Source organism: Patagioenas fasciata, chromosome Z (assembly GCF_037038585.1).
Source record: "Patagioenas fasciata isolate bPatFas1 chromosome Z, bPatFas1.hap1, whole genome shotgun sequence".
In the NCBI taxonomy this organism is placed as follows: Eukaryota; Metazoa; Chordata; class Aves; order Columbiformes; family Columbidae; genus Patagioenas; species Patagioenas fasciata.
This window is the reverse complement of record NC_092560.1, coordinates 64,871,384-64,898,688: the sequence shown is the minus strand read 5'-3', so window position 1 is coordinate 64,898,688 and position 27,305 is coordinate 64,871,384. Positions and strand designations below refer to the sequence as shown.

General features: G+C 38.8%; 1 protein-coding gene across 5 annotated transcripts in view; it reads left to right on the top strand.

Annotated features, from left to right (window-relative positions):
- The window catches only part of RAI14 (retinoic acid induced 14), an 88,720-nt gene that overhangs the window by 54,612 nt on the left and 6,803 nt on the right, over positions 1–27,305 (top strand). For 2 of the 5 annotated variants that reach the window (XM_065860607.2, XM_065860606.2), the window contains 11 exons: positions 14,060–14,148; positions 15,907–15,971; positions 18,932–18,989; positions 19,485–19,555; positions 20,981–21,087; positions 23,373–23,551; positions 24,223–24,251; positions 25,198–25,284; positions 25,917–26,003; positions 26,706–26,766; positions 27,115–27,233. In XM_065860607.2, coding sequence (XP_065716679.1) covers positions 14,060–14,148; positions 15,907–15,971; positions 18,932–18,989; positions 19,485–19,555; positions 20,981–21,087; positions 23,373–23,551; positions 24,223–24,251; positions 25,198–25,284; positions 25,917–26,003; positions 26,706–26,766; positions 27,115–27,233 — 952 coding nt within the window. The remainder of the gene's footprint in view (positions 1–14,059; positions 14,149–15,906; positions 15,972–18,931; positions 18,990–19,484; positions 19,556–20,980; positions 21,088–23,372; positions 23,552–24,222; positions 24,252–25,197; positions 25,285–25,916; positions 26,004–26,705; positions 26,767–27,114; positions 27,234–27,305) is intronic. The other 3 variants (XM_065860608.2, XM_065860610.2, XM_065860609.2) reach the window with 3 other exon arrangements.

The window sequence follows — 27,305 nt, the reverse complement described above, 5'->3', positions numbered from 1 at the left end:
GTCAACATAATGTCAGAGTCAGATTTTAAGCTGCACTGTATTCAGAGCAACACCTAGCTTGCAGGTTTCATACATAGTTCGATACTATGACTTTTTCTAGGAAACCAACCAAGACTGGTGTGCACAAGCCTCTCAACTCTAAGAAATCGGATTGTTGTAAGTGTAGGGATCTAATGCAACAATTTTCAGCTTTACAGGGATACACAACAAAATTCCCCCCTTTTCTTCTTTATTTGCAACTACAAAGTTGATGACCATATATTTGAATTAAGGATGTTGTTACTAATAATGCAGATACAAGTACTTTTTTTAATTGCTTGGAACAAATGTGAATTAATGCTATGGAGATCTTTACTTTTACTTGTACCATGTGCTCATTTAATTGTTGTTTACCTTTTTATTTATTTCTGTGTAGTGGTTTAAAAGCGACCTTGAGAGACAACAAAGAAAAATAGTATTGCTGTGATACAGAACTACAGGATGTCAACTCTCATTCATTTTCCAGTGCTTTTAGAAACTTAGCAAACCTGCTCAAGTTATTTCTGTCTCAGTTTTGAACGATAGAGACTGACAGGTTTGGAACCAATTGACGTTGATCTGGAGAGACGTAGCTGCCAAAGAGTCTTTTGACCCAGAAATGTTCTTCTGTATGGCTTATTAATAATAGGCAGTGCCTTGTTTGCATTTTTCCTACTTCGGAGCCTTTTTTTAGTGTGTGCAAAATCAAGTAGAGCCATTATTGCTGTTTAGGTAGGCCTATTTCTCCTGTGTTTGCAGTGTGATGCCAGGGCTTCACACCTCATGGTCATTCTGCGTGCCTGACACAGCTGTTTTCCTGTGTCTCAGAAGTTCTGCTCAGAGGCACAGTGCAGGACTGCAGGAGGGTCTGAGGTTTGCCGGTATCCCACAGAAGCGTGGTGCTGGTCTGTCAGCCACCTCATCTGGAACACGGGAGCCTCTCATGCTGGGAGAGAGCTATCTGGAGAGGTCTTCTGGGGACAACTGGCCAGTGTCATGCTCAGATTTCACTGGCTGCATTTTAGAAAGTGGTCTGCAGTGCCACGTGAAAAACGAGCTCTTCGGATGAGTGGTCTATTGATCCCTGAGGATATATATTGATGCATTTGTTTACATAATTAGGCTGAAGGTTACTAACTAGAAGAACATGATGGATTCAGTTATGTGACAACTTGTGTAATGTAATTAAGGACTTTGGATTGTGCTTGAAACCAAAAAAGGAGAAACAATTACATGTTGCAGTATAGGTTTGTTAGACCTGTCCTTGTCTGTTCCATTAAGGTGTGACATTTATCTTTTAAATCCTTTTCTTTTTCATTCTTATTGTTAATAACACTTCAAACAAACTCTTGATACTGCCCATATCTTTATGTGAGGCATAGTAATGTAGTACAGTATTTTAAACAGAAGGTGGAGAGGACTCTAATTTTTCATGCTTAAAGGGGTACTTCAAAGTTTTTGTTTTATAACCAAACAGCTTCTTAATACAAAATGCTTAAATTGAAAGGAACAGAGACCAGAAGTCAGGATTTTTGTCCTATTGAGTACTGTATGCATCATTCCACTGAGTCCTGCTATAATGTGCTCCAGCTCTGGCGCTGTTTTGAGCAAAACCACTTAAATATCACCCATGTCCTCTGTCTTATTGGTCCCTTTCTTTGTAGTTTGCCAATGTGCAATAAAATAGAGACACTTAAATTAATGAGGCCTTAGGTACCAGTAAATTTCTGAGAGGTAATACTTAGAGATTTTCATCAGGGGACTTAACTTTCTCTTTAAAAAAATATTTAAAGAACATGGTCAAAGTAACGAAATTAGTTTTTTAAGACTTGCTTGACCTACCACGCCACCACCCTACCTTTGACTCAGTCTTTTCTATAAACAGTAAATCAATTTTAAGACCATGGAGCAAATCCACCTTTGGATTAAGTTGACACAGCCCCATTGTTGCTCCCACTTACACAGCACAGACTATTGCCAGGCGCACTTGTAATAGAACCTATCTGGAAATCTGACTCTGCCATTGTAGTCTTATTCTGCCAGATAGTTTTCTTTGTCCAGCTTCCTTAAACAACAAAGCAGTGCTTTCCAGTTTGGAATTTGATCATTTAAATCCCACTTAAACTAACAAAAAAGGCTTTTCAAAGAGGGCCTTTTTAGGAGGGGATAGGATTTATTCATGTACTGTATTTTCCACAAGAGCAAGTGTTCAAATGAGCTGTTATTTAAAGAAACTGCCGCTGTTATTGAAGGATGGGGCCCCAAATTTTGGAAAGGATTCACAGTGTATAAATGGCAGCACTTTCTTGTCCTAAAGTTATTTTGTCTGTGTGCCAGTCCATCACTTCCATATTTCCATGTTTCTGCGAGGTACTGAACTGGAATGAAATGCTTGCAGCTATTAAATGAAACAATAGGTCTCTAAATTTTTTTGACTGCAATTGAATCAGCTGTTGTTTAATCAAATGAGTATGACAATGGTATGGAAAAAGCTTTAGAAACCTCTACAAGTGCACTCTTTAAGGACACTCTGACGAAACTACTGTCAATAGCAGTTAGTAGAAATTATATATTTTCATTTGAAGCAGAATGTTCATGCCTTGGAGGCAGAACTGAAAATTAATTTTGGAGCATATTCCAACCCCAAATCCTTTATATTTATCAGGTATGTAATATTAGTTTTCTTTCTTTCAGATCTTATTGTATTAGGAGTTGGGACAAGAGGCATGAAGGACATCACTGTTTAAAAAGTAAAACAGGTTTTAGTTACCTTTTAAGAGGGTCTTACCTTGCACATAATAATCATCTCAAAGGAAGCTATTGGAAGAATACAGATCCATTACAGTTGTTTTACTCTTGTAGTTGAGAAAGAAAAACGTAGAAAATGGTTTAAACACAGATCTTCAATACTGGAGAAGCCAAGTCCTCCCAATGACTATGACATGGAAGAACTGTATCATCCTCCCTTGCTTGATTCCAAATTTCTGTTACATAAATTCTCTAGGAGACCTTAGAAATTCAGGCAGTCTCTATATTATTCTCTTGTGCATATATGGGGGTCCTCAGTCTAACACCATGCTCTAGAACATGTTCCTTTTGTGAAGGCTCTGTATCGTCTCTTCAAATTGCCTAAACAATCAAGTAGAAAAGTATACGGGCATACAGTGCTTTGAAAAGTGTAGCAGGGTAGGAGCTGCAAGAAAGGTCTAGTGCCTGAGAATTGTCACCTCTTCAGGAATGGAGTTCATTATTATTCCAGTGACCTGATATGCTCCCTGGCAGAAAATATGTTTTTATTTACTTTTATCACAGTATTTAATTTATCATGGTCCAGATAGCCACAACAGTGTCTAGGTTTCAGAGCAGGGACAAAATAAGGAAGAACACAGTCATCTCCACTTGTGTTTTATCTCTAAACAACAGATGGCTGAAATCTGGTTCTTGTTCCAAAATTTCTTGTAAAATTTATTTCCATGGGAGATTTGGGTGTAAAAGATTTCAGCTCTGCAAAGCTTTCCTGAAGTTCTTTATGGATTTAAATCTTGATTGTTCCTTTTTGTTCCCCCTCTCCCTTGCAGCATTGTTATGAATATAATTCAATTAAGATGTTGATATTAAGTTTCCTGAAAAATTGCTTTCTACTTTAGACCAACACTTAGAAATGTTGATGAAACATCTGGGCATGGTTAGGTGTATCCATCCTTTGCCAGGATAGTAAATGGGGCTAATTAACTTTCAGTTGTGTTCAGTATGAGACAATTGTTAACGTACAGTGAGGTAAAATGCTTTTATATTATAGAGGAGCAACAAATAAATTTGTTTTTACAATTTGGCAATACATTTAAAAAATCCACATTCCATACATGCATTACTGTATTGACAATCAAGCAGGCTTTTAAATGAGATCCATGGAGTGGAATTCACATCAGTGGCTTGTTCGTGGCTCTTGACTGAACTTCAGTGTAGCCTGTTTCTGGTGAGTTTGTGTACATGACCTCTCACTAAGATTTGGAGATGCACCGTGATCTAATTCTTATTTCTTAGCCATATTTTTGAGAGGACTTGAAATCATCAGCACTCAAGTTTAAGTATGCCTTTTTGAAGTAATTTTGTGTAAGACATTTTAGTATTTCTATACCTTCATGTTATGGAAAAAAAAAAAGTGGAAAAGTCATCTTCTGAGGAGACAGAATTTAATGCTCTTCAGCTGAATTTCAGTTACAAAGATCTCAAACTTCAGTTCTGAAAAACTCAAGTATTTTACTTTCTCTCTTTAATGAATTCCTGTGTTGTAAAGCAAACAAATTTCACTTATTTAAAGAACAAACTCCCTATTTCATATAAAGTTCTTTAAGCATTGAGAAACATCCTATGGGTTTTGCGTCTTACAAACACAGGGCTTCCTGCATGGGACAGCTAGAGTTGAAAGGGGAAACAATCAGTCTGTATTTCTTCTAGCATGCAGCGTGTGTCTTCTGTTTTATACATACTTTTTCACACAGGATTACAGGATGGCTATTCTTAATTAACTACTGCATTTCATTATCCATTAATAGGGCTGTCATCTCAGAAGAAAGCCTGAAGGGCCCCTGTACTGTGTTCAGATGGCCTGTGAGCCTCCTGTTCCACTGCTGCTCCGGGGTAGGATCAGCTAAACCTGTACCATCGGCAGTACGGGCAGACACTGGAATTCCCTGTAGAGCAGCTCCATCCGTGGAGGTGCCAAACACCCAGATTTTGCCAGACCTGGCCAAGTTTCAAGATGTTTGTCAGTTGCTTGGATGAGAGCATAGCCTAAGTGGTTAGAAAGTTTTTGTGTGCCTGGCCGGAAACAGCTGCAGGTCAGCTCAGGTGGAGCAGAACCCAGTGCTGTGGCTGCTCCTCGTGCTCCTCTTGTCCAAGCTGGCAGGGGAGCAGGAGGGAAGCATGCCTCTTGTGGGTCAAGTCAGAACCAGGCTTGCTAAGGCTGCAGTTGCTTTTTTTTCCCCTCAGATTTATATCTATGTAATGGGCTGCAGTTGTTTTACCTGTTTTTCAAAGACTTATGCAACCAAATGAGCTCTATGTGTAGATCTTAATTACACAAACTGGCTGTAACTGGCTTAAAAATGTGCTCTGATCTAGGGAACAGACAACTAAAACAGAGTGATGTGCAAATGTTGGATTTATTATCTTTTTTTTTTTCCTTAACTATAAGATGAAGTCTCGGGCAGTAGACTATGCTAGTGGCTGCTTATTTATCAGGCTTATATATCACTCTATATTTTCTGCTACCTGCTTTACAGGTGCTTTTTGTGTTAGGAAGATGCTAACTGGAAAATGTAGGAAGGTTCTGAAGTTGCCTTTGCCTGCACATGTCTATGTTGCAGTCCATACTCCTCTTCAGAAATGTGAAATCTAAAAAGCTTTAGTAGTATAGTTATTCTGAAATGCAAAAAAAAAATATATATATATATTGCCATAATCATTTAAAGAGTTTATGAAAACAGATGTTAAGAGGTCATCTTAAACATTAGTCTCTGAAGAATGTGTTACTATAATAGTAGATTAATTATTATAAATACATATTATTGCATTTGGTTTGCAATTCCTCTTTGAAGCAAGAGAAGGTAACGTCATACAGTTCAATGAAAAAAATTCAAGTAGTTCTGTTGCTTCAAATCTGAAAAGGTCTCACGTATTGTAAGTGTAAAAGGTACAGAAATTTCAAATGCAGCACATAACGCTGAGCTATCCTTTGTCAACATCCTTCATGATGCATAAGGATAGGGTTCATGGAGCACTATATGCAGTTCTTAAGCCTCGTTGGATTTTCATGCAACAAAAATATTTTTTTTAGATTAACTTTTATTCAGTTGTTCTCAGTCTTTCCAGCCTTTTCCTGGCCTCTTGTTATGCTAACATGGTTTGGGATTTCCTTGCTCTCATTTCATAACTTCGCATGTACTAAGGTGGTTGCTGGCCCATAGGCAAACATATCAAGCGGATTGTGTTGAATGATGAAGGTCAAGGGAGATGCTAGTCATTGCTTTCATTGTTGGGCTTAATTTTAACTTTGAACTCTATTCTGGCCTTGCAAGAAAGCACAGCAGATGAGTAGCTGGTTTTGCCGAACTCAGGGAGGAAGTTATGTTGATCTGGGCACATCCATGGCACCCTCAGGGATTTCAGACTATGCTGAACAGATGTTTTGCCAGAAGGCTTGTGTATAAAGCCCTTTGGGCTTTAGATGTGGGATACATTTTTAAAGAAACTCTCAGAAGGGCTCTTCCCTACTCCTTTGCCTTCCTCCATCCCTCTGAACTTGGATTTAAAGGCACGGGCAACACTGCTCTCATTGCTAGGCTCTTTAAGCTTTTTGAGACTTCATTGTTTGTTGTACTTTGTTTTCCTACTATACAACAGGAAAAAAAAAAAAAGTTTGAAGTTTTGAAATACTGCTTTCTGACAATGCTTAGGAGTGCCCTGAAGCTTGCTTTTGGCAGAATCTCTGTTGCAATTTGCTGACATTAGTTATTGAGGGCCTTTAAAATGGACACTCTGCAGGAAACTTCATATGATAAATCTGAATTGTGAGCACTTATGTTTGCAGTTAATGGTACATGGAGGAAAAGTCTATATGTTTCAGACTAGAAGTGGGAGTTTGTGGTAATGGAGTTTGTGGTAATAGACTTTGCCAAAGAAAACTGTTTGAAAATGGAATGGCTGGAACACAACCTAAGAATGAGAAACCTAAAGCTTCTGAGGATCCCAGAAATCTCTCTGAAGAGCAGCTGGGTGGATATTTTTGCTGAGTTTGAAGACTAAAATCAGGAGTCTGTAGCTTGCCAGCTCCTGTGTTGCATGATGCAATTGCTTCTTTCCTATTAAGAAAACAGCCGTTCAGCAGGCTTGCCTTTTATTAATGTCCTATACCTCGAGGTGTGTTTGATTGAAACCTCCTATGAGGCAAAACTGGAGACTTTGGATGAAAACTGAGTTTGTTGGGGTTTTTTTAATGCAGAAGTGGCATGTAGGGTTTTTCCCTGAGGGTTTTGTGTGCATTGGGGAGGGCAGATGCCATTTTGTGTATAAGTAGAAGGTACAAGAACACAGGCTGTGTGCATTGCTTTGCTTTGCTGGTGCTAAAGGGAGAGAGGGGAAAAATCTCCCACAGCTCCTACCTGCCTATGTCAGCTTCTTAAAACTTTGACCTGCCTGCACTCCAGAAGATGTTAGCAGCAACTCATTGATTGAATGTCTTAAAACTCAAAATACTTAATTTTCTCAGTTTGTACTGGTGCCAGCTCTGGCTTGAAAACAAAATGTGTTTCTTGTAACTGTTTTTCCTAAGCTAATTTTTGCACTTTTGTGGCTGCATGCCTGTATGTGACAGGGTCATGAGGTGGACAGCTAGCATTTAATGAAAAGCCACATTTATGACATTTCTTCTCAAGAGGATGTGAAATGGGTGTAGTGTGAAGCTGTGGCTTTTATTTGCTTAAAAAACCCCAACCAAACAACAACAAAAACTAAAGAACCTAGTAAGTATTGATAGTGGTACCTATACATGTCTGATTTTCCATTTGGGCACTCTGATTTGCCAAACATCTGGATGGTTCCATCATGGTCTTTTGTCTGTCTCTGAAGTTGTGATATCGAAATGGCTGTAGTAACTGAAATGTATCTTCATGGGGATTTATCTGGCGATGTCCAGGAGTAGTCTGCCTTTCTCAGTGCTGATGCAGTTTCCACCGTACAGCTGGTTCTGCTGTGCCCTTTCGCTAAAGGATCGCAAATGTAAGGAACTCATGTTCCCAGATCTTTATATACCCAAGAAATCAGTTCCCTGACACACATCGAAGCAGCAGGACAATGCAGCAAGAGGGCACAAGAGCAGGAGCGGTGTGGGAATAAACTAAACTGGTCCTTCTGCTGCCGATTACCACTGCTGTTTTCATGCTCAGGTAATAAAGATGAGGAGGAACTTGGTTAATAAAGAGGCAAGACTACTTTTATTCTCAAGTTGAGAATTGGTAACATGCCTCAAGATGATTGTTATAGATACGTTTGCCAATATTGAATGGTAGCCAGATTTCCTCTGTAATTAAATGACTGGCTGTTTCTAAGACATATCTTTTCAAATGAGTGTCTGTCTTTTGATAATGCGGTTAGGGAAATATAAAGATCCAGTGGTTTTCACAGGGAAATGTTCACAGTTTCATCCTTGGTTTCACATTTAAGGTGAAATTCTAGGTCCTGTTCCTTCATTACAGTGACAGAGTGCATGCCCCTGTGACTGTGTGATGAAACAGTTGGAAGGCAGTTTTGGTTTTGTTCGCTGTATCTGCTCACCAGCCACACAGGTACCTACCTATCTGTGCTGATGCAAGGAAGAGGCAGAACCGAGCAGGCGCTGGTCATAGAGGCATAATCCGTACATTGCTTTTATGATTATACAATCCCAAACCTTTCACAGAAAAGTAAACTGTAATATTCTCTAATTACTGGTCCTCGTGTTACATGCGAGGGACATCACACTGGGCTTCCTTCTGAGTGGCTGGAGGTGCTTCCTTCATGCACAGAATGTGCTGCTCTGGTGGTACCCACAGCCCTTTCTCCTCTAGGCCAGGTGTCTGGCAAGCCTAACACTTCTACCACTCCACCTGTGGCAAAAAAACAATCAAAAGACAGATATAATCTAATATATGTAGTTTTGCTATTGTTATTGGAGTGGGAATTAGGGTTTTGAGGGATAATATTGTCTGTGGAAATCACTATAGACACTATTGAAATCAGTACAGAAATTCAGCCAGGTTATCACAAAGGGTCTCTTCCCAACTGAGATAGCTGGCAAATCGCTTGCCTGTGTGAAATGGTAGCAGAAAAGCTTGAATATCTTCCTTTTTTTTTTTTTTTTAAACAACAGCCTTACAAAAACTCCAAGCTGCTCTGTATCTTTATTTATCAATTTTGTTTATTTGTGTGAAGTATTGGTCAGTCAGGAAACTGTAAATCATCAAACTGTAGGCAGACAAGTCAGACTTTTTCAAAGTCCTCAAAGAGTTGACATATATTAGAAAATGAAGAAGAATGATCTGCTTCGGGGAGGGATGTTTTTACTCAAAATAAACCTTGACAATGAGTGCATGTGAGTTCATAGTGTATTTCAAACATTCTTGCACTTAAAATACTTTTCAGAGCACTCAGATTAAAATGGTAGAGAACAATAGTATTAAATGCTCGCATATAAGTTTGACTTTGTTCCATCTCTGTCATAATAGAAAATAGCAAATACAGTATTCACTTAGAATCCATAATTCAACTGTGTTCTTTATTTACTTTGGATTTTGGTAAATAATGTGTCAGACTACTTTCAGGCCCTGGAGAAAATCTGTGTTACAGAGAATGTTCATTCTGCCCCCAAAAACACTCTGGAGTGTGACCTTGCCAAACAGAAAGGGAGTCCTCTGATTGGATGTAATTTTTCTGCCTCTCCGTACCTTTTTTTTTTCCACAGATGAAAATGTCCTAGTTAGAAGGTTACTGTCTTAAATTAAGACGTCAGGTTTATTTTTTCTGATTTTATCATGTTCCATTCTAGTTTTGTGGTATTTTCCGTAGATATATGGACCACCCTGTTGTTTTAAGCCAGCTGTCAAAATAACATCCAGTATGGGGATTGTGCTCAGTTTTACAGGATGTAGCTGTTGAAATGGTCAAGCAGAGAACCTGGATATGGCAGACCCACATCTTATTGCTAACACTACCATGGCAAGCTCACTTAGCTCCATTTTCACAAGTCTAACCTTTAAATGTGGATTAAGTCTGTTCTTCTACCAGTGATGAAATGATTTGTAAAGAAATGTTGTATGTGAGCTAAGTAAAAATTACACGCCTTTTCTGTTTGAATTAGACTGTCTGGCATTTAAATAATTTCTGGAAACACTCATTCTCAGCCTTTTAGCAGAGACCAGCTTTATGTGCCCCGTCTGTCAGATACTGATTGCAGAAGTCTCCATTCCTTGCTCACTTGACTTTAAAACAGAATGTGGAAAAGGTCCTTTGCTCTGGATGATGGATGGGCTTGTTTAGGACAGTTTTAAGTGCTTCCCCAGTTGACATCTCTTATCTATAATAAATCTGCTATTTACAACTAGCTCAGGAGTGTCATACACAGCTGTCCACTCTGTTCAGTCACCAAGTATGCATAAAAAAGCATGTATCAGCGTGTTTGAAAATGTTGTTTGAGTAACATTTCTGGTCAGGAAAATATTCACCTGGGAGGACTTTGAGCACCTTTCTTATGAGGAGAGACTGAGAGAGCTGGGTCTGTTCAGCCTGGAGAAGAGAAGGCTGAGAGGCCACCTCATCAATGTTTATAAATATCTCAAGGGTAGGTGTCAAGGGGATGGCACCAGACTCCTTTCAGTGATGCCCAGCAACAGGATGAGGGGCAGTGGACTGAGTGGTTGTGAGACCATTCCTGTTCCCAGTAGGAAAAAGCTGTTTGAACCAACTGGTCTTTATCAGCTGCTGCAGAGATGGGCCTCAAATACTGACTTGCTTTATGTCTGGATCCAATGAGAAAACCAGTGGGAAGGGTAGCTGCTCCTCTGCTGTGCTGAAAGGTCTGAAGACAATAATAAAATACCATCCCACCCCTCAGGAAGAATAGAAATGTTTTACAGCAATAAAACAAGTCTATCTCAAACCAGTTCAGACTGGGGTATCAAGATGTGACTCTAAGTGGTCATATCAGGTTTATCTATTGTGCAGGGAGAATGAACTATGTTGTAATGGGATTTTAGGCTGACTGAGAATCTAACCCTCAGTGTGGCCCTTGATCCAAATCAAGCCTACAAGTTTGTTTTTGTTTGCCTAAGTCATTGCACAACCAGGAAGTGGGAGGAAAAGTTGTTTGCTTTCATATCAAGAGTAGTTTATTTGTGAAAGATGCAAGTAAAATGCACCACTGCTTAAGGCTTCCAGATGGTGAGAACTCCAGTGTTTGGAAACCTGCAGCTTTTGCCTCAAATATGTTAGGAAAATTTATGTAGCTTGTAAATAATTATTCTGTATTGAAATGAATGTCTACATTATTTGTTTCACGAAACTCTCTTGCTACACAGGAGCCATCAGTATCTATTACAAAAACTTTTTTTTTTCTTCTTTTTTTAAGTGGGGGCCGTTAACTTTAAAATCAGTTAGAATTACTCCTCAAGGGGAAGCTTTTGCCCAGCACTCTGTAAATACTCTGATTTAAATATAACTGTAATAGGTTTATCTCAGTCTGGAGTCATTCTTCTTTTGAGCAGGGCTGATCTCCTGGTGAGCCAGTTCATTTTATTAAACTAGCAGCTAATTAGCCATATCCCCTATTCACCTCCCAATTGCTTTTTGATTTTTAAGAAAAAAAACTCACTGCAGTGTTCCGTGAGAGATGGTAGCAGTATAAGGGTGTAGGCAGGGGACACAACAAGCAACTGCAAGAGAGCTGTAGCAGCCCAATACTATCTGCCTTAGGTCACTGTATAAATGACTGAGAGTTAAACCTTTTCATCCTCTCTTTTCACTAGACTCTCCAAATAGCTTCTATACTTTCGTTTTCATTAGATCTTTAAATCCTTTTTAGATGTTTTCTCATCCTTCACACCACCAGTACAACTTACAGATGATCTTTCTTTCATCCCATCAGTTGGAGAGAAGCAATATTTTTAATTAGGCCTTTCTTACTTGAAAGCGTTTTGGGCTGCACAAAACAAAACATCTGCGTGTGAGGTGCCTTGTTGAGAACTGCCATGGGAATTGTTTGCATTGGTGGCACTGCTCTGTTCATAGGTGTGTAGCCTGAAAGGGGTTAAATTTTTCTTCTTTCATTGATGCTTTCTCTGCAGTCTGATTTTACCTAAATAAAACTTGTTTTGCACTTACATATTCATGTTGCATTTGGCACCATCCTACACAGTCTGTCCATAAAACCTCAGTGTCTCAGATTTAGCCAAGTTATTATTAATTGCATATTTATTATTCTTATTAATATTGTCAAATGTAAGTGAGCCAAGTGCGTGCTTCACAGCCTTCCTAATACTTAAGCGACTTCAACTGTATTGTGTATCTACACAAATGTATCTGAATGTGTTTTGGTGTTTGCTGGTATGTTGCTGGCTGAATTAGAGGTGTTGGAATTTGTCAGAGTGCTTTTGCATCCCTCCCCCAAACATTTTCCCAGAGCCTGAGAAACCTCCTCTTCTAAAGAGGAATGTTTACACAACTTTGCATTGGCCACCAAGTACATAAAGTTTGAGTTTTTGAGTGACTAGAGAACAGCCAGCAGCAGTGCTTTTTATGCTCTTGGAAGTGTTAACTCTTCAGTTTGTTTATGGCAATAGTAAGCATTAGGATGAGCACACAGGATATTTTTATGTTTGCAGAGCATGGTTCAAAAGTTAAGTGCTGCCCGTCTGCCGCTTGCAATCAGCAAAGTGTGGAAGGACTCCTCGTGGGAAGTGGGGTAGTTGCTGCGCTTCATACAGGGCTCTGTTCCAGCAGATCTCCTGGTTTGATGAATTTTCCACCCTTTGCCAGATTATGTCTGTAGGTCTTTTTCTCTGCTGTTTTCAAGAAGGCTGCAAAGAAGGCTACAGCTTAGAGAAACACAGCGTTGCAGTTCACATACTACGTGCCAGAATTATGTTTCATTCCTGCCTGTTATTCCCAGTTTTCCTGGTTAGCAGACTGAACTTTCAGTGTTAGTTTTAACATTTTAAAGGAAGCAGTTGTTCAAAATGTAAATTCTTAAATACAGAAGTTGGTGAGGCTACATGATTCGTGGTGTTCCCTTTAGATTCCAGGCGAAAAATCCCCATTAACACAGGAGTGCATGATGTTAAAAATGGAAGTCTCCTTTAAGAGATATTAGAAAATATCCTGGGAATACTGACTTTTTCAGTTTAGGGCATGTTGATGAAGGCCTCAGCTTGTCACACACGATTTAATGGTAACTGGAAGTGTTTTGGTTTGAATTTGTGGTTTGTTGTTGTTGTTTTTTCACATTAGTCCTGCTGGAAAACAGATCTGTATATCCGATATTAGTAGGACACATGAGGAAGCAGTATGCCTGCCTGTACTGCGACAATATCTTGAGACTCAATTGTGGCACAATATGCATGAGAAGGATATAAATTTCTCGTTTTCAGAAGATTTTTCCTTTGTTTTTGCTTCCCAGCAAAATTAAGTTAGCAGCACATGTATAAAACTGATTCTGTGAATCCTGAGGTACCAAGGTTGTCAAACATGAACCTTCAGCTGTGAAAAGGCTTTAATTCGATGTAACTTCTTTGATTTGTTCTGTAATTATATCTTGGATAATTGATGCTGTTAAGTGTGTCCTGTCATGGTGTGGTTTGTAACCTCCGCAATTTCCCACTGTTCAAACAAGCAGGTGCTTTAAGTGAAAAGCAAAACCAAAAGTTGAAAAAATAGATCTCTAACATAGTCTCATAAGTATCCAGTAGCTTTGGTTTCTTCAGGTGGCATTCATGAGCACTGAAGGTTTTTTTTTTCCCCCTCTACATAGAAGAAAGATGGGCTCTGTAAAGAACAGTGCCAAAGCACAACTTGATTTAGTTTAATTTAAGAGCTGAATCACCTTTTAAAGGAACTAAATTCTGTCCACAGAAATGGGGGGAAATCAGGATTGACTAGAATGACTAGAGCAAAGTCAGTCATTGTGAATGTTTTCTTCATTAATTCCCTAAGCCCAGACATTCTTTGGGGATATATTATCGCCAGAGACATTAGTTTAAAAACTAGGTGCAACTAGATGCGCATAATGTATATGGCATGGGTTAATGAGACAGCAGCGTGTGTGAAAGTATGACTACAAAGGCTTTGTGATATGCCTTCTCACTTTCAGAGCTATTGTCTTCTTGGGAGGCAGTGGAGAGATGCCAGAAGATCAAGGGGTGGGGAGGGGAGAACTTGCCAGTACTTGGTTTGTGAATGAAAGAGAAAGGAGATCTTATTAAAAGAAAAGTGACATGTAAATGCTCTCTTCCAGTTTTCACCTGGCAGCCACGAAGGGGCATGCAGAGTGCCTCAGGATCATGGTGACACATGGTGCAGATGTGACAGCCCAAGATGGTGCAGGTAAGCTTCTGTGAACCTACACATGTAGCATAATACACTTAATTTGCCTATATAGCTCTTAGTGCAACTATGGATTTGACAACACTGCTTTTCCCCACACACTGTGCAGTAAAATCAGTTGTAAATCTTGCACGTTCAGGAATACTTGCTTTTCTGTGTATAGTATTTAGATTCTAAAGCCATAAAAAACTTATGCCCTAATATACTATAAATGACAGCATTTATACTGGACTGTAGATGCAAAACAGTCGCTCTTTTTTAAAAAAAATATTATTTTTAAATTAAAAAAAAATAATTTCACCCAACTCTTTTTGTTAACTTCATTTGAAGCTTTTTGTAGGTTCAGTCAAGATCTTTGGTGTTGCTTTTATGTGTAGCCAAGCTGTTAACCCCATTAACTATACAGGAGTTGCAGCAAGACATTTGCTCAGAATTGTGACACAGTGAAAAGGGCTGATACAAGCCAAAACAAAGCTGAGAACTATTAAGTATGCTGTTTCAGCCCTCAAAAGTCCTATGCCTTAATTACTAATCTACTAGGAGAATGATGGGATCTGAATTTGAAACTGACAAACCCTTCTTAATGGATTTCAGTTGACATGTCTGTGGAATCTGTGCCCAGCATTTTCTCTGGCTAGCCGAGTGACCTGAATGAACTGTCAGCATTCTGTCTCTGGAATAATGATCTGTAAATGTTGGGCTCACGAGTTCTGTTTTGACCACTGATTGCAGCCTGAAGGAATTTCTGTCACACATGAGAATGATTTGCCTCTATAAGGAAGTGTCTGTGATGCTGGAAGCGGCATTTAGATTACGCATAATGATAGGGGAATATATGTACATGATACACGCTATTATTCAAAATTTGTACCTCGTCTTGCTTCAGGATTTAGAATTCATTAGTGTTTTGGATAATAAGAGGTTGCCTGCTCTCACCTCAGAGTGTCAACCCAGTGTTCATTAAGGAAAGCCTTGTCTGTAATATTCACATTATTTACAGTGAGATTCTACTGTCACAAGTGGCTCTGTCTGTACTGAGTACTAAATCTTAGCTTCTTCTTAATTACATGGATAATTTATTGTTTTGCTATCTTGGCCTCTTTATTTTTTTCAGATGTTCTGTAAATCAAACTAGAGGAGAGACTGCAGTCTTTCTTCATAAATCCATAGTCAGTAAATCACTATATTGCATAGCTAAATATGAGCTTACAGATTCTAAATAAATTAGCAGAAAAGGGAATCTGTGAGACACAAACCACAGTAGTCCTGTGTTCTGAGTCCTCTGCTACATGCACTCCATGGAGGACACAAATTTGCTGTAGAGGTAGCTGGTGAATTTTGCTCTTGGTGCTGGGTTCCTTTTTCATTGCCAAATGGCAGAAATCATGAAGACGCTTGACAGACATCTCTCTGCAAGGGAGACTGAGTAATATAGGAAAACTGGGGTTTAAGAAACAAAACATAACTGCAGAATCTTAGACTGGCTTCTGCTAAGGTATAGTCTGACACAATGTTTGTGTCATTCCTATATATGAAGCTGGACATTAAGATTTTTCAGTTACCTGCCTGAATGGCAATCTGTCATAAATACATTCTGCTTGATGTAGGTTTTTATTTTATTTTCTTGACCGTTACTTTTCATGTACCGTGACAGACATCACATGGGTAATTCAAAATTTTGCCTTTCTAATGGAAGAGTTTATTCCTGTGTTTCAGTGTAGTTGAATACTTAATTTGCTTTGCTTTTTATTCATTTAGGACACAGTGCTTTACATCTTGCAGCAAAGAACAGCCACCCTGATTGCATTAAGAGGTTGCTTCAGGTAAAGTGAAAATCAAATTAGAAGTTTTCCTTTTGTTCTTCTAGATTGGTTCCACTAGATATTGACATGGCCTACAGCTTCCTCACAAGGGGAGGAGGAATGGCAGGTGCTGATCTCTTTTCTCTGGTGACCAGTGACAGAACTTGAGGTAATAGCAGGAAGATGTGCCAGGGGAGGTTTAGGTTGGACATTAGGAAAAGGTTCTTCCCCCAGAGGGTGCTGGAGCACTGGAACAGGCTCCCCAGGGAGGTGTCACAGCTCCAAACCTGACAATGTTCAAGACGCAATTGTACGACCCCCTCAGACACGTGGTGTGAACTGTGGTCTTGTCCTGTGCAGGGACAGGAGTTGGAGCTGATGATCCTTGTGGGTCCCTTCCAACTCAGGACATTCTATGATTCTACACACATTTCCTGCTAACAATCTGCATCATACTCCTATACTGTTGTCCTATCTCCTTGCAATCAAGTGAGGTGCTTGAATTTTATGACATTTTAAGCACTGTGAATGGATGATAGAAAGCAGTGTGGTGGCATCTTCTGGGGGTGGTCCACTTATACAGCTTTCCCTGTGCAGCTGATCTGATACAGCAAGGTTGGGTTTCAAGCGGATTGGAGCTTCTGTCTAATTTCCTGTGTTTTGTCTGTGTGGTTGGATGGTTTGCAAGTAGATGGGTCAAGAGGAATAGGGGAAAACGATTTTTCAGTTCTGGGGAGATTCTGATATTGTTCCACTGGAATGCTTTCTGTCTGTTGTTGACTGTAGAAATGTCTGTCAAGTTTAAAGTCAAAAGGAGAAGAAACTGAAGTAGTTTTGAGGCTAAAATATGGAAACACTTGAATCCTCAGTGAAATGAGGCAAAGGACAGTGGGTGCTCAGTGAGTAGAAAGAATGGGGAAATAAAATGAGAGAAACAGAAGTGAAGATGAAGAAAGACTCTTGTGGTGTTGAGGCTGAAGATGTGCATTAGTAAGCAAGGAGAGACATTGTCGGTCTCTGCTACATTACAGAAAGCCAGGTGAGTTTGATGGTGATGAGAGGAATGGAACAGATTTTTAGGAGTTTGGAATTAATAGTAAGACTGTAGCTCAGACTACTGATGAAATAATGAATAATAATCCCTCAGGGTGCAGTGGTACAGATTGGATCTCATACCCCAACTTCTAAATTGCTTTTCCCTGGTCACTTCATGGCTTTCCAATTGTCCTGTGACTGACCCCTGTCGAAGTCTCTGATGACATTGGGTCCAATTTCACTGATTCCTGCCTCCATACCCGTTGCAAGCTGACTGCCCTGTTCCTGCACACCTGGAAAGGGTTATCATTAACCACTGAGGCTCTGCTCTCCGGGATTTCATAGTGAATATCCGCTACTGCAAGCACAAATGCATTTACAGCATAAACAGTGACATCAAGCTGCCACTGATGGTATCGCGTGCAGCAGCCTGATCAACTCAGAAATTAGATGTGTGTTTAACAGCAAATATCTGCTGCCCGTTTGCTTACGAGCTACAACCACAGAGTAATTTTGTTGATATCAATATTTTGCTAATTTTATTACGATATACAGATTTCCAAGCATGTTCATAAGTGCAAACCCATTGGTAATATTCTCCAATAATTCATGCTCTTTGGATTGCTTCCTTGCTTCTATGGACCAGCCTGATGATATAAACTGTACGTGTGAGTAATGTCTAATCTTGACATGCGAGAGTCCATTTAAAACAGGCTAAATAATTATTCTACACAGACAGAATCTTGACATTTTTTGTAACAGAATTTGGTAATCTATGTGAACTTGTTTTCCTAGAAAACCACAGAAGTGTTGGAGGCAGTGCTACATTTGAAAGTCAGAAGCTAATGTTTGTTTTTTAGAAGCCTGTTATTTCAGGTTCATATCTTCTTGTGTTCAAATAAGAGCAATGAAGCTGGGGAGGGGCCTGGAGCACAAGTCTGATGAGGAGCGGCTGAGGGAACTGGGGCTGTTCAGTCTGGAGAAAAGGAGGCTGAGGGGAGACCTTATCGCTGTCTACAACTACCTGAAAGGAGGTTGTAACATGGAGGGTGTTGGTCTCCTGAGTAGCAAGTGATAGGGCAAGAGGAAATGGCCTGAAGTTGCACCAGGGTAGGTTTAGATTGGATATTAGGAAGAATTTATTCCCAGAAAGGGTTGTCAGGCTTTGGAACAGGCTGCCCAGGGAAGTGGTGGAGTCACCATCCCTGGAGGCATTTAAAAGATGCGTAGATGAGGCTCTTAGAGACGTGGTTTAGTGGTGGACTTGGTAGTGTTAGTTTTATGGTAGTACTTGATGACCCTGAAGGTCTTTTCTAACCTAAGTGATTCTATTATTCTCTTCTGCTGTAACTAAAAGGAAGATCTTCTGTACCAAAACAAATCTTGATAAAGATTTAAAATTTTATTCTTTTTAAAAATTTATTTGTTACTTTGAAGTCTGGTTTGATCAGTAGGAGCTAGTGGCTTATAATGCTACAAAATATAACTGTATTGATGATGCTTTAGTTTTTTACAAATGCAAATTAAGCCTTATTGCCTTGACAGAAATATTTCAAGACTAATTGCTTTAGGTTGTGGTTGCTTTAGCTTTTACTGTAATATAAAAAAAAAAAAAAAAAAAAAAAAAAAGGTGTTTCTGGGGCACAAGAGAGAGTTTCCTTTTTTTATTTCCTGATCTAAATTTTTCCAAAACTATAACATTTTTTAGGGATATCTCTCTCACCATGAATATTTCTTACAGCTTCAGTATAAGCTGGTACCAAGAAAGGAGAGACCAGATTGGTAGAGAGGAAGGCTGTACCTTTTCTCATTGTTCTTTTCTGGAGTAGCTCATAAAACCTTTTCTTTAAAGGTGTTCAGTGCTCTGTCCTTAGTGTCAAGCATGTTTTATTTTCTTGGTGTCTCTCTAACTACTTTTTTTTCTCTGTCCTTGTTGAATTGTGCAGAGTAAATGTCCAGCAGACAGCACAGACAATTCTGGGAAAACAGCTTTACATTATGCAGGTAACTCCTTTATTGAAAGCTAGTACTATCTATTTTGTTGTTCTTGATATTCCTAACTCTTCAGCCTGGTGGAGCTCTTTAGGTTATGATTACATAAATCTAGTGACTCCAGCTTATGGTTTTCAAATGTCAGGTATTTTTTTAGATAAATACTGTGAATACCGAATTTCATTAATTACAGCTAACAAGCTTGACTTGTACACTTGCAAGTGCAGAGCCATTGGAATACTTTAGATTAGGTCGATATTGATTTCAGTCTTTAAAGATTGTATTTTCTTACACTAATTTGGACATGAATATTGGTTATGTTTCTGCATACAACTTGCTATTAATCTTTTTAGTCATACTCTCCTTCCTTCTTAGAACAAAGAAATACAATCTAATTTCTTTTCATTGAACCCATTGTAATGCTGCAGCATTGCAAGAGGAAGCCTGGAACACGAATTTTGAAAATGAAGTTAAATGGACTTTCCTGCTTCTTTGTTTGTTTTTTAGCTGCATGTGGTTGTCTTCAGGCAGTTCAACTTCTGTGTGAACACAAATGTCTAATTAACGTCAAAGATTTGGTACGTACCACTTGTCTTGTTATATACTTCAGATACTTGAGAGCTTTTACCACCCTCCACTCCAGTCAACCTCAGGTGCAGCAGTTAAAAGCAACATTATGCTTATATTTCTTCTGGGCTTTCTTCAGTGGAGGAAATTCCTTTTGCAGCTTGCTGTAGCAGAGGTGGGGAACTACTTCACAATCCAGCACAGTAGTGGCAGGATTTGCTGTTTGTTAAATTGAGGGATTGGTACAAGTAGCTGGAATCAATTCTGATATACCCAAAATGTGTTTTAAAGTCTTTCCGTTGACTTCAGTAGGTTTCAAAAAGACCTGTTATGTGGCCAAGTGCTGTGAAATACTCACAAAGCCCAGCCAGAGTATGATAAGCCTGAAAAGAAAAAATATACTTGGTGCAGTCTAAAGGCTCAGGGACACCACATTCACTTACATGAAATGTCTACAAGCAGCTAGGTCTGTTTTTGGGAATGATGCAACTGCCTGATAGAAAACCCTGTGATAAAGGGAGAGGACCTGACACAAATGAGGCACAAGTTAAAAAAAAATAAAAAAGCATACAAATATTTAAAATGGTTTGTTTGGTTTTCACTTGGATCTATTTCCTTTTTATGTGATCTTTTTAATAAAAAAAATCTGTCACAGAGATTAGACCTAACATTTCATTAGGTGCATTTTAAATTTGGAAAAGATTTGGTCAGTCTTGAGAAAAAAAGGCTGTAGGAGTATCTTGATGTCCTCAGCTACATCATAATTGATCATAGGAAAGAGGGAGGTGGACCAACTTCAGAGGTGCATGACAGAATGATAACAAGCAGCTGCCAGAGTGCACCTAATTGAGGAATTACAGTTAGGTACTAGGAAAACAATAATCTCACTATGAGGGTAGTTAAACATGGAACTGGTACCCAGAGATGTCATGGTGTCTCTGCCTTTGGAAATACTTAAAACTTGACTGGACAAGTCTCTGAGCAATGTACCATAACTTGAAGGTTCCCTAGCTTCAGGTTGAGAGTAAAGGGGAAGAAACCCCAGATGACCTCTGAAGGTGTCTTTCAACTAAGTTATTCTGAGTCTAAATGAAATGTTGTATTTTTTCCTTGGACTTAGTTGAAAATACCTTTTTTTGTTGTGAAGCTGTTTAAACGTATTGTGTAGTTCTAAAATAATCATGTTATAGCAGTAAACAAACAGCCAAGGGAATACAAACAGCAAAATGCTTCTCTGCTCCTACTGCTTTGTATCCCCAGTGGTCAATAAAAAAATTAAAGTAAACCCAGCTACATCTATGGTACACAATAAAGATGTACTGATTGTGCTTGTTTGTGCTGTATAGAAGTAAAGTTCATAGCTGACCTTTTCATCTCAGAGTGATATTTGTAAGTGGATGGATTATTGTGCATTGTTTCTCAAAATATATTCCTAGGATGGGAACATACCTCTGCTGCTTGCAGTACAAAACGGTCATATGGAAGTCTGCAAATACCTTCTGGATCATGGAGCAGACATCAACACCAGGGATAAAAATGGAAGGTACAGCAGATTAACATGCTAATTCTTCACCAAGACTGGCTGTCAAATGAAGCTTTCTTCTCAAATCCTTCCCAAAATTGTTGTTGTTAGGTGAAATAATGCCTTCTGTACTAGACAGCATATCCTGAATCTTGAGAAGATTTACAGAATTTTGCCTAAAGGGCAAAGTTGAAACAAACTATGCAACTACAAGACTAGATGTGCCTGTAAGACTTCCCTTGGGCTACCAGAGCAGTAAATCACATTTTCAAATAATTCGTCCAATAATCTGATTGGTAGGACTTTACCCACACATACATCACTTTGTACGTGTCCCAGTTTTAGATGCTGCTCTCTTCTTGGCATGAGTGAGTTTCTCCAACTTAAATCCACAGACTACTACTTGGGGCTGACATCAGTGGAAGGTTCTTTTTTCCTACCATAATGCAGCCACAGCAGCAAGAGAAAAATACAGTAGACCTATATAGTGGAGACGCTGTCGTCTTAAAAGTGCTATTTAGAGATTTGTTCCATTAATGTATAGTGCATGTGTCAGAAAACTGGTTTTAAAAAGCAACATCCTAGCAGTGAAAAATGCACTTGTTTTGATGATACTGATGAAGATCAGGAGTCTTTGGAAATTATGGACTGTTGTATAAACAGTTGGTTAAACTGTTATGGTAAAGCAGGATGCTGAGAAGACTTCGCACTTATACCTGATAGCAATCTTGATTATTGTATGTGATACAATGCTCATATTGTTCTTCAGCAGCACCTGAAAGGATAAGACTGGGCCATAACTTGGTTTTGTCAGTCCAAAGTCTATTAGCATACTTTGTTTTAAGTTGTCTAAAAAAAACCCAAAAAACAACCCTTTGTTATCTTACTTGGTTTGAATGGCCTCATTGGTGCTTTGAACCTGAGGTGCTGCCTAATTGAGGAGCTCTGCATTCCCCTCACTCTCTTACTGTCTAATCAACTGACAGTGGTTTAACTGGATAAAGTTGTTTCTGTCATGGATAGAGCAGACTTGCTTTTTTAAATTTTCTTTTCTAAGAAAGTACTCTGTGTAGAAGGAAAAAAATGATAAAACATGGAATATACCATTTTACTTCTGACTTCCCTTCTGGTAAGGAGCATGAATACTGTTGCACCTTGTATTCACAAAACTAATTAAGTTTTTACTGAAAAAGGAGATGCTTTCTTACTGGTAGACAAAGAGGATAACCTTCAAAAATGGCATCTCCAATTTCCTATCTTGTCCAGACTGAGTTATTTTGGTTATCTAAAACCATCCCTGGGACTCCGGACGTGTTATCCCAGTTGCCACTCAGCACTACTTTTTAGCACATCACTATAACAGCCATCATTTCTCCAGGGCTCACCTGTTACAGGGAGTACATTTAATTCATCAGTGGAATGATTGTATTAATGTCTAGCAAATAGTGGAGATAAGGAATTACTGCAGTAACTTTTCAGTTTCATATCTGCTCTGAGGAATGTGTTTGCTAGTGAACTTGGCCACACTATTGTGCATGTTTTAGTGTTGTGAAGGGAGAAATATGCCCAAGCAGGAAAACAATATTAGAGCATGATTGAAAGATGGAGTTTTGTTTGTTTGTTTGTAATTATTCTGCACATGTCTTACAACTCCTCCAAGTAACTGAGAAAAAGACACAACCTGTTAGGAACTCTCCTTTTGTATGCTACTCTTACTCTAGGATCTGGCACTGTCTAGCTGCCCTGAGCTGGAGAAGGGAGTTAATTGTGCTCTAATGCACTCTTTTTGTTTTGTTGGTTTTAAACTGGGAGTAGATCAGAATTTGAGGTCAAACTCATATCTCAGTCTCACTGAAGAGCTTTGAGATTTGTTTGGATTTTTAGTTGTCTATTTTGTCTTAAAAGCAACATGGGAAGGAGAACAGCAATGAAATAAATGCTTTCACGTTGTACCACCACTTGCAGATCTATAATTGGAGTGTGGCAGAAAGATTTGGTAGTCTTGCCTTACCCTACTGCTATCTCTATCTGTGACTCTACTCTTAGCCTCAGAAGCCCATTTTTAGAAATGTTTGGAGAATTTTGCAAAGAATGTCTGGTCTTTGTGGAAGGTTGGGGAGTATGGGGAAGACAAGGAGAGACAGTCAGGTGTTTGTAAGAAACAACAGTTACATTTATGTGTCAATACACATGTTGATAAAATCTTGGACTTATTGCACAATAGCTGTTAAAGTTTTCTTCCTGAAAATAATGGGCTGCTGCTTAGAGTACACTCTTGACCCTTACTCTGTGTGTGTTTTGTCCAGAACTGGTTTGATGATGGCTTGTGAAGCTGGTAGCGTTAACATGGTGGAAGCCTTCCTTAGGAAAGGTGCAGATGTCAGTTTAGTAGACGTCTTTGGACAGAATGCCCTGCATTACTCCAGGCTCTCCGAGAATACAGGGATTCAGGATCTCCTGTCGTCAAAGATATCTCATGATGTGGGTATGTAAGAGATGCCGATCTGCAGTATGTCGCTTCTTGAACTGGCTACATGTATGTTTAGCAATGAACAAATTTACCTCATAAGGTAGCCTGAAAAGTTTCAAAAATTGCCTTCAGGCCTCAGGCTGAGGCTTCCCAAAAGCAGGAAAATGTGGTCTTTGCTATAGATGGTAATACTTAGCATGGGCAAAAGCACCGAGCATGGCAAAAAGAGGTGTTTTGAAGAAAGAAAAGGTAAGCTGATATAGCGATGTCATGAAGTCTTGCATACAATTTGGAACAGATCCTTTTTTATTATGTGAAAGAGTTAGTGGAACATATAGCTTCTCAGCAGAGGGGTTAGAGAAAGAACACAGGCAGAGGGCTTTATGGTCAAACTAAGATTTCTAAAGCAAGAAACTAATATGCAAGAATGGTGCGAGACTATAGTAGAATAAGAGTTGTCACAATCCTTCAAATTTTATCTTGATAAGAAACCCAAAAGCAGCAGAGAAAGGATATGGTTCAAACTGAATTTGGAAATTAAAGTATATTTCTCAAATTTCAGATAGGAATTCAAAAAACAAAGGAAGTGTTTATGGTGCTTGAAGTACAGATGAGAGGTGGGTTAGGAATGGCAAATAGCATTCTTTGACAGCAGTCCTTAATACCATGTATTTTCTGCTTCACAGATACAAAGTCACCGACGAAAGCAAAGCAGGTATTTGTCCTTTTGGTTTAAAAAAAATGCAAACTATATAGACTTGTAACTTAAGAATAAACAATAATCAACATGACTAGAAGCACTAGGAGCATCACTGCGAGATGTGCTACCATTCACTACTCTATAATGTGAAAGATTTTATTTACTTTTATATAAGAAAAGAGTTTCAAGGACATTGCTTTTGGACTTAGTTTCTCTCTGTAACAGCAGCCAGCACCCTCAGTGAGCATGTGTGCCAGGAAGATATGTCAGTTTTCTCATGTGTAGTGCAGGAGCTTGGCTTTTGGACTCCGTACCTCTTTAAACTGCAGAGAAGATGAGCTAGAAAAATTCCCTGTTTCCAAAACATGCAATTGAAGGTTATCCTTGGTTACACCTTACTGGAGACCCCCACCTTTGAGAATCCCAGCAGAGCTAGGCCCTTAAATTAGTTTCCTACATTTTTAAAATTTATTTTCATATCTTAAAGTGTAAGTAGACCTTGTAGATCTGCTGGTGGCTGGAAAGTGGGTGAGGGTGCAAGGTATTGCTTCATTCCTTCTCTGAGCGGAGGTGTGGGTTTTTCAGGGAGCTCAGGCAGAGGTTGGTGGAGAGGAAAGGTAGCAGCTGCTAAGAGTGTCATGGCTAGACTATGTGAATGGAGGTATTTCAGATCACCAGTGCTAAACGTATTGTCAGCTTCTGCTTTTTCACTAAAGCTTGTTTGTTTTCACTGAAGCATGGATTACAAGGGGGCAGATTCTTATTGTCAGGCATGTTCCATATCTTTGAATTAGTAGACGTGTAGTCTTTACATAGAAAAAAAAATAAAATTAAGCACTGCATGAGCTGCTAAAGTTGATATTAATGTGGGATTTTTTTTTTCTTTTTTTATAAAACAACTTGCTCGGACTTTACTAACCAAACTAACAAACCTACCTTTTCTGGCTGGTGAAACTTTCAGCATGATCAAGGCTCTAAATTAAGTTCAGAAAGAAGTGGAACTCCAAAAAAACGCAAAGCCCCACCTCCTCCTATCAGTCCTATTCAGGTAAAGAAAAGACCAATTTTGAGATGCTTTTAGGGGGTGAAAAGCGTTTTGAACATTTTGTGAATGATGTGGGCTGGATTTGCCCTGTCACTGTTGTTTTATATGCCTGTCTTACCATGAGTGTTTTTCCTGACATTACAATAACTCCATGAAAGCACACGGTGGTTAGGTTAACTGAGCAGAATTGCTGGAAATACAGCATAGTCTAAAATAGAACTGTACAAATTTTACTGTACAATTGCTTCTTCCATCTATAGGTGAAGGTCTCCTGGTTTTAATGGCTTCCATAAGTAAATAATTATGTATATTTTAATGACACATATATATGTACCTGTTATATGCATAAATACATGTGAAGGTAAAATACTTAAATAGATTTATATACCATCAAAATTCAGTTAAGTTAAACTGAAATGTTACCTATATAGCAGCTGCACTGTATATGTAGTAATGACTCAGAAGAGTACTAAATAATTAGGTCTGCTCTTTGAAACTAACAGAAAGGTTATGGCTTTAGTTAGTGCAGGAAGAAGTACTCTTTAATGTCTGTGTATATATATGGGCAGGTGTTAGAGAGGTAGTTATATGTACACGTATGTATACATACCTATTTATATAAAAATCTTTTACAGCTTAGTGATTTGTCCTCTCCACTCTCTTCAACTTCAACTCCCATGACTGGAAAAGGACAGGCTTTCTTTGCTGATCAAGTGTGCAAGGTATCAGTTTTCTGTTCTTATGAAGTTTAGGGAAGGAAAGTATGGTATCTCAGTAATTGTTTTGCTGACTGCCGAGTCTCCTGTGAATTAATTAGATGAGTTTCAGGAACAAAAAGGGATCCAAATCTATTCCAATGTAATTGTTAAGGTATTCATGGATTACTTTAATGTTGACTGAATATGCAAATAGAATTAGTCATAAATTAGGTAGTATTTCAAAATGTGGTTATGAAAGTCAGTATTAATGCTGTGAGAGCTCATTACCTAAATACAATAACAGCGAAGGACATGGCATTGTGTGATTCAAAAAGCAGACACCCTTTCACCAAAAGACATCAGGGAAATGGTTGAGCGTGTTCTGTCTGATCTTTGCCTTATCATATTGAAGATTTTTTTTTTTTTTTTTAATACATGACAATATATTGCTATTATTTATCACAGAGGCTGCAGCCTTCTGAACTATCTATGAGATAGTTGCCCATATTTCATGAGTATTTAATGAGAATTGGGCAATGGAACTTGAATGGCTTTAGAAGATTTTGAAATGCTGGCTACATGCTGCAGTTAAACAAGACACAGAAATAAAAGAAACCGACTTTGCCAGGCTTTATTCAGCAAGATCTGTACTGTCTATACTTCTCTTTGGTGAACTGTTCAGCTTTACATCTGCTTCTGTGAAAGCATTTTCTTTTGGTGTCTCAGCAGGAAGAATTCAGCTCCTTGCATCGAGATAATAAAGACAGACGGAGTGACAGCACAACAGGTATACAGTAACATTTAGTGGTTATTTTCATATTTGATTAGGTGTTTTGAGTGCTGTGAAATGTTGAAACCTGGTCAGAAATCCTCTGTGCCTTTCTGCTTGGAATGTGAGACATAGTAAGTATTGGGAGTAATGTCTCGTAATTTCAATAGCAGCTCCCCACCAAAACCGTCTACTTCTATTGGGTGATATAACACATTTTTGAGGAAAGACTGCAGGAACAGTTTGCTTGCTCACTACATTTAGGGGTCATTAGAACGAACTGTTTAATGTGAAAGGTTAGAATAACTAGTAGCTAGCAATTCAGCTTTTTGAAAGCTTTTTTTTTTTTTTTCTTTTTCTGAAAAGGTGCTGATAGTTTACTGGATGTGAGTTCTGAAGCTGACCAGCAAGATCTGCTTCTGTTGATGCAAGCAAAAATTGCTTCTTTGACCTTGCACAATAAGGAGCTTCAGGACAAATTACAGGTAGCATATTTTTGTGCTGTTCTAGTGCTCTCTTAATCTGCTAGCAGAACTAAGAGTTGCTTACCCTTTTAA